A 13,705-nucleotide genomic window follows, 5' to 3' on the forward strand; every position below is an offset into this window, starting at 1 on the left:
GAGGGGCAAAAATGGGGGTGGGGGAGGGGGCGTGAGGGTCCCAACCCCCCCCCCCAAAATCCCCTCCCCCCCCCCCAAACCCCAAAACCCCTCCGAGGTGGGGGAGGGGCGACCCCAAATCCCATTTTTTGGGGGGGGGGAGGGGCCCCAAATTTTAGGGTGGGGGTGGGGGAGGGGTCCCAAAATTAGGGGGGGGGAGGGGCCCGCCGGGCCCAGAGCGTGGGGGGCGAAATTTTGGGGTGCGGGGGCGAAATTTGGGGTTTTTTGGGATAATTTTGGGGAATTTGGGGGAGGGGGTGACATGATTGGGGGGGGAGGGGCAGAACCGAGCGCGGGGGGAGGGGCTGCGCGGGTGGGGGAGGGGTTTTGGGGGGGGGGGTCCCGAGGGGTTTTTGGGGGTGCGGGAATGGGGGGGGGGGGGGTGGGTGGATTTTTGGGGTGAGTTTCGGGGTTTTTGGGGTCAGTGGGTGTCGTTTTTGATGACGATCTCCAGCCCGTGCTGGCGCAGCTGCGCCCTCAGAAGCAGGTTCTTGTTCTTCAGCTCCTCCACCTGCGTTTAGGGGGGTCAGACACCCCAAAATAACCCCAAAATATCGCCCTGCACCCCAAAATATCACCCTGAACCCTAAAATATCCCCCAGCGCATTCCCAGTGCTCCCAGTAACTCCCAGTGCTCCCAGTAACCCAAAGCAGCAGGTTCTTGAAGAGCTGAAGAATCAGCTCCTCCACCTGCATTTAGGGGGGTCAGACACCCAAAAAAATCCCCAAAATATCGCCCTGCACCCCAAAATATCACCCTGAACCCTAAAATATCCCCCAGCGCATTCCCAGCGCTCCCAGTAACTCCCAGTGCTCCCAGTAACCCAAAGCAGCAGGTTCTTGAAGAGCTGAAGAATCAGCTCCTCCACCTGCATTTAGGGGGGTCAGACACCCAAAAAAAACCCCAAAATATCGCCCTGCACCCCAAAATACCCTCCAGGACCCTAAAATATCCCTCTGAATGCCGAAATATCCCCCAGTGCATTCCCAGTCCCTCCCAGTGCTCCCAGTAACCCGAAGCAGCTGGTTCTTGTTCTTCAGCTCCTCCACCTGCATTTAGGGGGGTCAGACACCCCAAAAAAACCCCAAAATATCGCCCTGCACCCCAAAATATCATCCTGAATCCCGAAATATCCCCCAGTGCACTCCCAGTAACCCCCAGTGCTCCCAGTAACCCCCAGCATCCCAAACCCGCTACAGCAGCAGGTTCTGCGTTTGGGGACCCCAAAACATCCCCCAGGGACCCCAAAATATCACCCTGCACCCCAAAATATCACCCTGAACCCTAAAATATCCCCCAGCGCATTCCCAGTGCTCCCAGTAACTCCCAGTGCTCCCAGTAACCCGAAGCAGCTGGTTCTTGTTCTTCAGCTCCTCCACCTGCATTTAGGGGGGTCAGACACCCCAAAAAAACCCCAAAATATCGCCCTGCACCCCAAAATACCCTCCAGGACCCTAAAATATCCCTCTGAATGCCGAAATATCCCCCAGTGCATTCCCAGTCCCTCCCAGTGCTCCCAGTCTGACCTGCTGGTGCAGCACCTCGCTGTCCACCTGCAGCTGCTCCAGCCCTGATCCCATTGATCCCAATGACCCCAGGCCTGATCCCATTGATCCCAATCCCATCCCAGTGACCCCAATCCCATTCCCAGTCTATCCCAGTCCATCCCAGTCCATCCCAGTCCCTCCCAGTCCGACCTGCTGCCGCAGCACCTCGTTGTCCACCTGCAGCTGCTCCAGGCCCAACCCATCGATCCCACTGATCTCAATCCCATCCCAGTGACCCCAATCCCATTCCCAGTCTATCCCAGTCCATCCCAGCCCCATTCCCAGTTTCCCCCAGTCCCTCCCAGTGCTCCCAGTCCGACCTGCTGCCGCAGCACCTTGTTGTCCATCTGCAGCTGCTCCAGGCCCATCAATCCCAGCCCCATCCCACTGATCCCAATGACCCCAGTCCCACCCCAGCCCTATTCCCAGTGCTCCCAGCCCCATTCCCAGTTTCCCCCAGTCCCTCCCAGTCTGACCTGCTGCCGCAGCACCTCGTTGTCCACCTGCAGCTGGTCCAGCCCTGATCCCATTGATCCCAATCCCATCCCAATGACCCCAGCCCTGATCCCATTGATCCCAATCCCATCCCAATGACCCCAGGCCTGATCCCATTGATCTCAATCCCATCCCAATCACCCCAGGCCTGGTCTCATTGATCCCAACCCCATTCCCAGTGCTCCCAGCCCCATTCCCAGTTTGCCCCAGTCCCTCCCAGTGCTCCCAGTCTGACCTGCTGGCGCAGCACCTCGTTGTCCATCTGCAGCTGCTCCAGCCCTGGCCCCATTGATCCCAATCCCATCCCAATGACCCCAGGCCTGGTCCCATTGATCCCAACCCCATTCCCAGTGCTCCCAGCCCCATTCCCAGTCCCTCCCAGTCCCTCCCAGTCTGACCTGCTGGCGCAGCACCTCGTTGTCCACCTGCAGCTGCTCCAGGCCCAACCCATTGATCCCACTGATCTCAATCCCATCCCAGTGACCCCAATCCCATTCCCAGTCTATCCCAGTCCATCCCAGCCCCATTCCCAGTCCCTCCCAGTCCGACCTGCTGCCGCAGCACCTCGTTGTCCATCTGCAGCTGCTCCAGCCCTGATCCCATTGATCCCAATCCCATCCCAATGACCCCAGGCCTGGTCCCATTGCTCTCAACCCCATTCCCAGTGCTCCCAGCCCCATTCCCAGTTTCCCCCAGTCCCTCCCAGTCTGACCTGCTGGCGCAGCACCTCGTTGTCCACCTGCAGCTGCTCCAGGCCCAACCCATTGATCCCACTGATCTCAATCCCATCCCAGTGACCCCAATCCCATTCCCAGTCTATCCCAGTCCATCCCAGCCCCATTCCCAGTCCCTCCCAGTCCGACCTGCTGCCGCAGCACCTCGTTGTCCATCTGCAGCTGCTCCAGCCCTGATCCCATTGATCCCAATCCCATCCCAATGACCCCAGGCCTGGTCCCATTGCTCTCAACCCCATTCCCAGTGCTCCCAGCCCCATTCCCAGTTTCCCCCAGTCCCTCCCAGTCTGACCTGCTGGCGCAGCACCTCGTTGTCCACCTGCAGCTGCTCCAGACCCAACCCATTGATCCCACTGATCTCAATCCCATCCCAGTGTTCCCAGCCCCATTCCCAGTCCCTCCCAGTCCCTCCCAGTCTGACCTGCTGGCGCAGCACCTCGTTGTCCATCTGCAGCTGGTCCAGGCCCTGCAGCTCCTCGCTCAGCCGCAGGTTGCTCTGCCGCAGCTCCTGGATGTAGTCGCAGGCCTTGGACAGGATCCCGCCCTTGCTCTGTGGGGTTCGGGGTCACTGCTGGCGCCCCAATGACCCCAAAACACCCCAAATCATCCCAAAAAAACCCCCAATAATCCCAAACGATCCCCAAAGCATGGACCTGTCCGGATTTGGTGTTCTCCATGGAGCAGTCGGGGATGATCTTGGACAGCTGCACGATCCAGTTGTTGATCTTGTCCCGGCGCCGGCGCTCCACTGAAATGGGAATTCCCAGTGGGATTGGGAGAATTGGGGACGGGGACTGGGAACGGGAATGGGAACAGGGATTGCCAGTGGGATTGGCATTGGGAACGAATGGGAACGGGGATTGCCAGTGGGATTGGCATTGGGAACGGGAATGGGAATGGGCATTGCCAGTGGGATTGGGAACAGGGACGGGATTCCCAGTGGGAATGGGATTGGGGGAATTGGGAATGGGGGAATTGGGAATGGGAACAGGGATTCCCAGTGGGATTGGGAACGGGGACGGGATTCCCAGTGGGAATGGGATTGGGGGAATTGGGAATGGGGATTAGGAATGGGGATTGGGAATGAGGATTGGGAATGGGGGAATTGGGAATGGGGGAATTGGGAATGGGGGAATTGGGAATGGGGATTGGGAATGGGGATTGGGAACGGGAATGGGAATGGGGATTGCCAGTGGGATTGGGAACAGGGACGGGATTCCCAGTGGGAATGGGGAATGGGGGAATTGGGAATGGGGATTCCCAACAGGACCGGGAATGGGGAATGGAATTGGGAATGGGGGAATTGGGAATGGGGAAAGGGAATGGGAATTCCCAATGGGGGATTGGGATTGGGAATGGGGGAATTGGGAATGAGGATTCCCAATGGGGGATTGGGATTGGGACTGGGGACGGGGAATGGGGAATAGGAACAGGATTCCCAGTGGGAACGGGATTGGGAACAGGGAATAGGAATGGGATTTCCAATGGGAATGGGATTGGGAACAAGGATTCCCAATGGGATTGGGAGAATTGGGAATGGGGGAATTGGGAATGGGGGGGGATTAGGAACAGGAATTCCCAATTGAGGATTGGGATTGGGAACGGGGACTCCCAGGTGGAATGGGATTGGGAACGGGAAACGGGAATGGAGATTCCCAACGGGAAGGGGGATTGGGAATGGGAACAGGACTGGGGATTGGGAACGGGGATTTGGAATGGGGATTGAGAACGGGGATTGGGAATGGGGATTGGGAATGGGAATAGGACTGGGGATTGGGAATGGGGATTGGGAATGGGGATTGGGAACGGGGATTGGGAACGGGGATTGGGAATGGGGATTGGGAATGGGAATAGGACTGGGGATTGGGAACGGGGATTGGGAACGGGGATTGGGAACGGGGATTGGGAATGGGGATTGGGAATGGGGATTGGGAACGGGGATTGGGAATGGGGATTGGGAATGGGACTGGGGATGGGGAATTCCCAGTGGGAACGGGGCACTGGGGACTGGGGTGTCCCTTTGGGATCGGGGTCCCCTGTCCCGGCACCTTCGTTGTGCTGTGCCCGGCGCTTCTCGTCCCGCGTGGCTCGCGGAGCCTCCGACTTCCTGGGGAGGGGCACAGGTGGGCACAGGTGTGGCACAGGTATGCCCAGCTGTGTCTGGGTATAACCCAGGTGTGCCCCAGGTGTGTCCAGCTGTGCCCCAGGTGTACCAAGGTGTGCCCAGGTGTACCTGGGTGTGCCCCAGGTGTGTTTGGGTGTGTCCCAGGCGTATCTGGGAGCGCCCCAGGTGTGCCCAGGTACTCACGGGGAGTAGGGGTGTGCGCGGGGGGCGATGGAGCGCTGGGCCCCCCCCGGGATCACCTCCTGTGGTGACATCATCACGAAAAACTGCCCTGGAGCCCAGAGCCACAGGTGAGAGACCAAAACCCCACAGGTGAGACCCAAAAACCCACAGGTGAGAGCCCAATCAGATAGGTGAGATCAAACCCCACAGGTGAGACCCAAAAACCCACAGGTGAGGCCCAACCCTACAGGTGAGACCCCAAATGCATCCACCCAGATGAGTCCCAACCCAACCCAGGTGATCCCAACCCAATCCAGGAGACCCCAAACTCACCCAGGTGACCCCAAACCTGCCCAGGTGCCCCTAAATCCAATCCACTAGTCCCCAAACCCAATCCAGCCACCCCAAAGCGTCCCAGGTGACTCCCAACCCATTCCAGGTGCCCCCAAACCCAATCCAGACTCCCCCAAACCCAAACCAGGTGCCCCCAAACCAGCCCAGGTGCCCCCAAACCCACCCAGGTGCTTTCAAACCCAATCCAGCCACCCCAAAGCACCCCAGGTGACTCCCAATGCATTCCAGGTGATGCCAAACCCACCCAGGCACCCCCAAACCAACCCAGGTGAGTCTCAACCCAACCCAGGTGCCCCCAAACCCACCCAGGTGAGTCTCAACCCAACCCAGGTGCCCCCAAACCCATCCGGGTGCCCCCAAACCCACCCAGGTGAGTCTCAACCCAACCCAGGTGCCCCCAAACCCATCCAGGTGCCCCCAAACCCACCCAGGTGAGTCTCAACCCAACCCAGGTGCCCCCAAACCCATCCAGGTGCCCCCAAACCCACCCAGGTGAGTCTCAACCCAACCCAGGTGCCCCCAAACCCATCCGGGTGCCCCCAAACCCACCCAGGTGAGTCTCAACCCAACCCAGGTGCCCCCAAACCCACCCAGGTGAGTCTCAACCCAACCCAGGTGCCCCCAAACCCATCCAGGTGCCCCCAAACCCACCCAGGTGAGTCTCAACCCAACCCAGGTGCCCCCAAACCCATCCAGGTGCCCCCAAACCCACCCAGATGAGCCCCAATTCATTTCAGGTGCCCCCAAACCCACCCAGATGAGCCCCAATTCATTTCAGGTGCCCCCAAGCCCATCCAGGTGCCCCCAAACCCACCCAGATGAGCCCCAATTCATTTCAGGTGCCCCCAAACCCATCCAGGTGCCCCCAAACCCACCCAGGTGAGTCTCAACCCAACCCAGGTGCCCCCAAACCCATCCAGGTGCCCCCAAACCCACCCAGATGAGCCCCAATTCATTTCAGGTGCCCCCAAGCCGCCCAGGTGAGCCCTTTCCAGCCAGGCTCCCACCTGTGGGCGTGGGCTGCCCCAGCAGCGCCTCGGAGCTCTGCGTGGTCACCACGGCGGGTGGCGGCGGTGGCGGCGGTGGCGGCGGCGCCGTCGGCCACACCTGCCGCGGGGAAGTAGGTGTAGTGCGTCTCGCTGGGAGCCGCCTCCGAGTCCACCTGCTCCTCGCTCGTGAACGCGCCCTGGATCACCGCCTGGCGGGGACAGGTGGGACACAGGTGAGGGACACGGGTTGGGGACAGGTGAGATTGGACGGGTGAGGGATACAGGTGTGACACAGGTGAGGGACAGGTGAGACTGGACAGGTGAGGGATACAGGGGTGACACAGGTGAGGGACACAGGTGTGACACAGGTGAGGGACACAGGTGGGGGACAGGTGAGATTGGACAGGTGAGGGAAACAGGTGTGACACAGGAGAGGGACACAGGTGAGGGACAGGTGAGGGATACAGGTGTGACACAGGTGAGGGACAGGTGAGATTGGACAAGTGAGGGATACAGGTGTGACACAGGTGAGGGACACAGGTGGGGGACAGGTGAGATTGGACAGGTGAGGGATACAGGTGTGACACAGGTGAGGGACAGGTGAGATTGGACAGGTGAGGGATACAGGTGTGACACAGGTGAGGGACAGGTGAGATTGGACAGGTGAGATGGGGACAGGTGAGGGACATGGGGGAGGGATACAGGTGTGACACAGGTGAGGGACATGGCGGGGACAGAAGAGGGACAGGTGAGATGGGACAGGTGGGACAGGGGAGAGACACAGGTGAGTGAAACAGGTGGGACAGGTGTAGGACAGGTGAGATAAGGGGGACACAGGTGAGGGACACAGGTGGGACACGGGTGTGATACAGGTGGGACACAGGTGAGACAAGTGGGACAGGTGAGGCACACAGGTGGGACACAGGTGGGACAGGTGAGGGACAAGGGAGGGACAGGAGAGTGACATAGGTGGGGGGACAAGTATGAGACAGGTGAGGGACAGGGGAAGGATGGGGGGGACAGGTGAGAGATACAGGTGTGACACACGTGGGACAGGTGAGAGACAGATGTGGGACAGGTGACACAGTTGAAGGACACAGGTGGGACAGGTATGGGATAGGTAGGACAGGTGAGACAGGTGAGGGACACAGGTGAGACACAGGTGAGGGACACAGGTGGGACAGGTGAGGGATGGGGGGGACAAGTGAGGGATACAGGTGGGACAGGTGAGGGACAGGGGAGGTATGAGGGGGACGGGGGGACAGGTCTGGGACAGGTGTGGGACAGGTGAGGGAGAGGTGAGGGACAGGGGGCAAAGGGACACAGGTGAGGGACACAGGTGGGACAGGTGAGGGACAGGGGACAGGTGGGATAGGTGGGGAGACAGGTGAGGGGCTCAGGTGGAACAGATGGGGGACACAGGTGAGAGACAGGGGGGACAGGTGAGTGACACAGGTGGGACACAGCTGATGGACAAGACACAGGTGTCACCCTGCCCCATGGCACACCTGGGTCACCACCTGGGTGGGGCACAGGTGAGGCCCAGGGCACGGCAGGGGGTGTGGCAGTGGGCGTGGCCAGGTGACGCACCTGTGTCATGGACTGTGTGGCCGGGTAGCCGCTGATGGCGCTGGTGCCCTCGGTCTGCGCGTCCAGCTGCCCGTCAGCCACCTGGATCACCCGGTACATCACCTGGGGACAGGTGGGACATACACAGGTGTGACACAGAGACCCCTAGAGCCACCCAGTGTCACCACCTGGATCACCTGGCACAGGTGGGACATCACACAGGTGTGACACAGAGACCCCAAGTGTCACCTCACAGCATCCTCCAGGTGGGCCACACCTGCTCTTAGTGTGCAACCAAAGCCCCCACAATGACCTGGTACCACCCCAGCTGCCCCCCAGGTGTGCCCAGGTGTATCCCAGGTGTGCCCAGGTGTATCCCACGTGTACCCAGGTGCCCCCAGGTATACTCCAGGTATATCCCAGGTGTGCGCAGGTGTATCCCAGGTGTGCCCAGGGGTAACCCAGGTGTGCCCAGGTGTGCCCAGGTATACTCCAGGTATATCCCAGGTGTGCCCAGGTGTATCCCAGGTGTGCCCAGGTATACTCCAGGTATATCCCAGGTGTGCCCAGGTGTATCCCAGGTGTGCCCAGGTATATCCCAGGTGTGCCCAGGTATACTCCAGGTATATCCCAGGTGTGCCCAGGTGTATCCCAGGTGTGCCCAGGTATACTCCAGGCACATCCCAGGTGTGCCCAGGTGTATCCCAGGTGTGCCCAGGTATACTCCAGGTATATCCCAGGTGTGCCCAGGTGTATCCCAGGTGTGCCCAGGTATATCCCAGGTGTGCCCAGGTATACTCCAGGTATATCCCAGGTGTGCCCAGGTATACTCCAGGTATATCCCAGGTGTGCCCAGGTGTATCCCAGGTGTGCCCAGGTATACTCCAGGTATATCCCAGGTGTACCCAGGTGTATCCCAGGTGTACTCAGGAGTATCCCAGGTGCCCCCAGGTGTGCCCATGTGTCCTCTAGGTGTACTCCAGGTGTGCCAGTGCGTACCTGCGTGCCGCCGCCCTCGGTCCTGAACACATACTTGACGCCGGGGTCGGGGAAGGTGGCGGCCGATTGGATGCTGGCGATGGCCACGCTCGTGGGGTCCTCGCCCGTGGCCACCGAGCCTGGGGGGACACCACAGTGGGGGGGGGGGGACCCCCAAATTGGGGAGGGGAACCTCAAACTGGGAGGAGAGCACCCAAAACTGGGTGGACACGAGGGTTGGGGGGGGGGGGGGGGTGGGGGGTGAAATTGGGGAGGGGTACCCCAAGCTGGGGAGAGGGTACCTCAAACTGGAGGGGCACCCAAACTGGGGAGGGGGACACGGCATTTGGGGGGGGGCACCCCAAGTTAGGGAGGGGGCACCCCAAACTGGGGGGACATACCATAAATTGGGGAGGGGGTACCCTAAACTGGGGAGGGAACCCCAAAGTGGGGGGGGGGGGGAAACCCCCAAACTGGGGAGGGGGTATCCTAACTGTAGGGAAGCACCCAAAACTGGGGAGGGACACCCCAAACTGGGGAGGGAGTATCCTAAACTGGGAGGGCACCCAAATTGGGGAGGGGGTACCCTAAATTGGGGAGGGGATACCCTAAATTGGGGAGGGGATACCCTAAACTGAGGAGGGGAAATCCAAACTGGGGAGGGGCACCCCAAATTGAGAGGACACAAGGGACTGGGAGGACACCACAAACTGGGGAAGGGGCACCCGAAATTGGGGAGGGAGAACCCCAAATTGGGGAGTGGAGGACACAGGATTGGGGAGGATACACCCCAAACTGGGAAAGGGCACCCCAAAGTGAGGGGGGATTGGGAAGGACACAAAACCTCCCCAAAACCTTCCCAATTTCTCCCCAAAACCTCCCCAATTCTCCCTAAACACCCCAAATCCTCCCCAGATCACCCCAAAGACCCCAAAACCTCCCCAAACCCCCCCAAAACCCCAATTTCGGGGTCCCCCCTCACCTTCCTGGATCTGCACCGTCCCCTCCTCGGTCTCGGCTGCTTTTTGCTGCCTGGGGTGGGGGGAACAAAACAGTGAGGGGGGGGTCCCTGAGCCCCCCAAAATCCCAAATCTGGGACATCCCCAAATCCCCCACCCCTCGTGTGTCCCATCCATGGGGCAGTTTTGGGGGTCTTGGGACTTTCTGGGGTTACAGATCAGGTTTGGGGGTGGTCTTGAGCCAGTTTTGGGGGTCCTGGGTCAGATTTGGGGGGTCCTGGGGCCATTTTGGAGTCCCAGAGCAGGTTTTGGGGTCCCAGAGCAGATTTTTGGGGTCTCATGGCAGGTTTTGGGGGTCCCAGAGCAGGTTTTTGGGGTCTCATGGCAGGTTTTGGGGTCCTAGAGCAGGTTTTTGGGGTCTCATGGCAGGTTTTGGGGTCCCAGAGCAGGTTTTTGGGGTCTCATGGCAGGTTTTTGGGGTCCCAGAGCAGGTTTTTGGGGTCTCATGGCAGGTTTTGGGGTCCCAGAGCAGGTTTTTGGGGTCTCATGGCAGATTTTGGGGTCCCACTCACCCCTTCATGGCTCAGCTCCCTCGGGCATCAGCGGGGCGGGAGCGGAGCAGCCTCACGGCCTTCAGAGCCCTGCGGGGACAGCGGGGTCAGGGACAGGGACACGGGGACACGGGGACGTGGGGACAGCAGGGACACAGGGACAGTGGGGTCAGTGACACGGGGACATGGGGACAGAGGGGTCAGGGACATGGGGATATAAGGACGTGGGGACAGCACGGTCAGGGACAGGGGGACATGGGGACAGCAGGGTCAGGGACATGGGGACAGAGTTACACTGCAGTCAGGGACATGGGGATATGGGGACTCGGGGACACAGGGACATGGGGACAGCGGGGTCAGGGACAGGGAGACGCAGGGACATGGGGACATGGGGACAGCAGGGACAGAGGGACAGTGGGATCAGGGACACGGGGACAGGGAGATAGGAGGACATGGGGACAGCAGGGATGTGGGAACACAGGGACAGCGGAGACAGGGACACGGGGACAGCAGGACACACAGACATTGGGGTATGGGGACACAGGGATACAGAGACACTGAGATATAGGGACACTGGGGACAGGGACATCAGGACAGAGGGACACTGGGGTCAGGGACAAGGGGACACAGGGATCTGGGGGTACAGGGACACCAGGACACAGGGACACTGGGATAAAGACAGACAAGGGGACAGGGACATGGGGATATGGGGACAGGGATGTGGGGACACAGGGACACACAGACACAGGGACGGGGACAGGGACATGGGGACAGGGGTGTGGACAGGACATGGGCACAGGAATACAAGGATGGGGACAGGGACATGGGCATGGGGACAGGGATGGGGACAGAGACATGAGGACAGGGACACGGGGACAAGGGGGGTCAGGGATGGGGACAGGGATGAGGATACAGGTTCACGGACAGGGACATGGGGACAGGGACAGGGGACACAGAGGGATCAAGGACAGGGGGGTCCGAGGCAGGACAGGGACGCAGGGATGGGGACAGGGACACAGGGTGGGGACAGGGACACAGGGATGGGGACAGGGACACGGGGATGGGGACACAGCAGGGACATGGGGTCGCAGGGGGTCAGGGATGGGGACAGGAACTGGGACATGGAGACAGGACCAGGATGGGGACATGGATGGGACACTGGGAAGGGACATTGGGATGGGACACCAGGATGGGACACTGGGACAGGACACTGGGACAGGACACTGGCCACCATGACCAGACACTGGCCACCACCATGGGACAGTGGCCACCACAGTGGGACCTGACACCAATGGGGACCTGGCCACCATGATGGGACAGTGACCACAGCCACCAGTGTGGGCCACCACAACTGAGCAGCGGTCACCACCTGTGACCACAGCCACACCTCCAGGTGTCCCCTCAGTGCCCCCTTCTCCCTCAGGTGACAACGTGTCCCCAAAGCCACGCAGCCTGTCCCCAAAGCCACCAGCTCACCCAGGGTGGCACTTTGGGGTCACCCCAAGGCGGCCGTAACCTCCCCCTGGGTGTCCCCAGTGTCACCCCGATCGGTGGCAGTGACACCACGGCTACCCCAGTGTCACACCGGGGGAGGAGGGGCTGTCCCTTGTCACCCCCCACCCGGGATGGGGAAATGGGGGGGACACCAGGAGGTGACAATTTGGGGGTCACTGAGGGAGGAGGATGGGGACAGATGGGGGACAGGGATGAAGGGGGTGACAGTGACACACCCAGAGGGACAAGGACCGGGGGGGGGGGGAACATGAAGGGGGGTGACAGTGACGGGGGGGGGACACAAAGGGGGAGGTGACAAAACCGGAGGGGGGTGACAGTGACAGAGACGGGGGGGTAGGAAGGGGGTGACAAAGTGGGGACACACAAAGGGGGTGACACGGGGGGAGGTGACAGTGACAGAGTGGGGACACACAAAGGGGGGGTGACACGGAGGGGGGGGGGTGACACGGAGGGAGGGGTGACAGCGACATAACGGGGACACACACACGGCGAGGGGGGGACGACAGAGGGGGGGAGGCGACACAAAAAGGGTGACAAAGTGGGGGGGGGTCCACAACGACGGCGCCACTGCCACAGCGGGGGGTGGGGACGGGCCACACGAAACGGTGACAAAGTGGGGGGGTGGGGGGGGGGGGTGGCGACACGCACGGCGGTGACACCGACACACGGGGGGGGGTGGTGACGGAGCGGGGGGAGGGGACAGCACCGGGGGGTGACAGTGACACCCCGCCGCGCGCGCCTCGGGGGGGGTCACCCCCGCCGCCCCCCCCCCCCGCCCCTCCCCGCGGGCCCGGCGGGCGCGGCCGCTCCCCCCCCCGCCTCGGGGGCGGTGCCGGGGCCGCGGTGCCGCCGTTACCGGCGGGGTTCGCCCCCCGGGGCCGCCCGGGCCCCCCCCGGTACCTCTCGGCCTCGGGCCCTGCGCGCCTTCGGCCCCTTGTCTCGCCATGGGCCCCGCACATGCGCACGGCGCCGCCGCGCCGCCATCTTGGGCGCGGGCGGAAGTTCCCCCCTCACGCGGCCCCGGCCCGGCTTCGCGCCGCCATCTTGGGCCGGGGCGCCGCGCCGGCAACGCCGCGCCGCCATCTTGGCGCCGGGCAGGGCCGCCCTCACGGCCGGGCGCCATCTTAGCGCGCGCCGCTGCCGGCGGCGCCATCTTAGACGGCGAAGGCGCGCGGCGCTTCCGCTGCCCGGCCGCCATCTTGGGTGAGGGCGGCGCCATGTTGGAAGAGGGCGGAGATGGGTGAGGGCCGTGATGGGGGTGTGGGGACAGAACCGGGCGCTGCTGAGGGTGAGGAATGCCCGCCCCACCCATCGGTACCGGAGGGGTTTGGGGGATGAGCCTGGAGATCCCGGGCTGCCCCCGTGGTGAGGCCGCTGCGGGCGCGGCCATGTTGAGGCAAAGATGGCGGCGGTGTAAACAAAGGCCGGGGTTTGTGGCCGGCCTGGTGTGGCCTCAGCGTCGCCTCGGTGTCCCCCTGTCCCCGTGGGCCTCTGTCCTCTTGTTCCTGTGTGTCTGTGTGTCCAGCTGCCCACACACATTCTGTCCCCGTGTCCCCAAATGTCCCCATGTCCCCATATCCCAATGTCCCCAAATGACCTCAAGTCCCAATGTCCCCACGTTTCCCTGTCCCAAAGTCCCCAAATGTCCCCATGTCCCCTTATCCCAATGTCCCCATTTCTCCCTGTC

The 13,705-nt window shown here is 61.7% G+C and overlaps 1 protein-coding gene across 1 annotated transcript; it reads right to left on the minus strand.

The window, feature by feature from the left end:
• Positions 1-408: 408 nt before the first annotated feature.
• On the minus strand, positions 409-12,979 carry USF1 (upstream transcription factor 1). The gene is given in 12 exon segments (XM_058821926.1): positions 409-550; positions 3,238-3,366; positions 3,470-3,564; positions 4,865-4,923; positions 5,125-5,212; positions 6,465-6,519; positions 6,521-6,655; positions 8,037-8,138; positions 9,015-9,133; positions 9,976-10,025; positions 10,525-10,593; positions 12,919-12,979. Coding segments are annotated over 11 exon segments (930 nt in total). The 5' UTR covers positions 10,533-10,593; positions 12,919-12,979; the 3' UTR covers positions 409-460.
• Positions 12,980-13,705: the final 726 nt, after the last annotated feature.

The sequence above is a fragment of the Ammospiza caudacuta genome, chromosome 30 (assembly GCF_027887145.1).
Source record: "Ammospiza caudacuta isolate bAmmCau1 chromosome 30, bAmmCau1.pri, whole genome shotgun sequence".
Classification (NCBI taxonomy): domain Eukaryota; kingdom Metazoa; phylum Chordata; class Aves; order Passeriformes; family Passerellidae; genus Ammospiza; species Ammospiza caudacuta.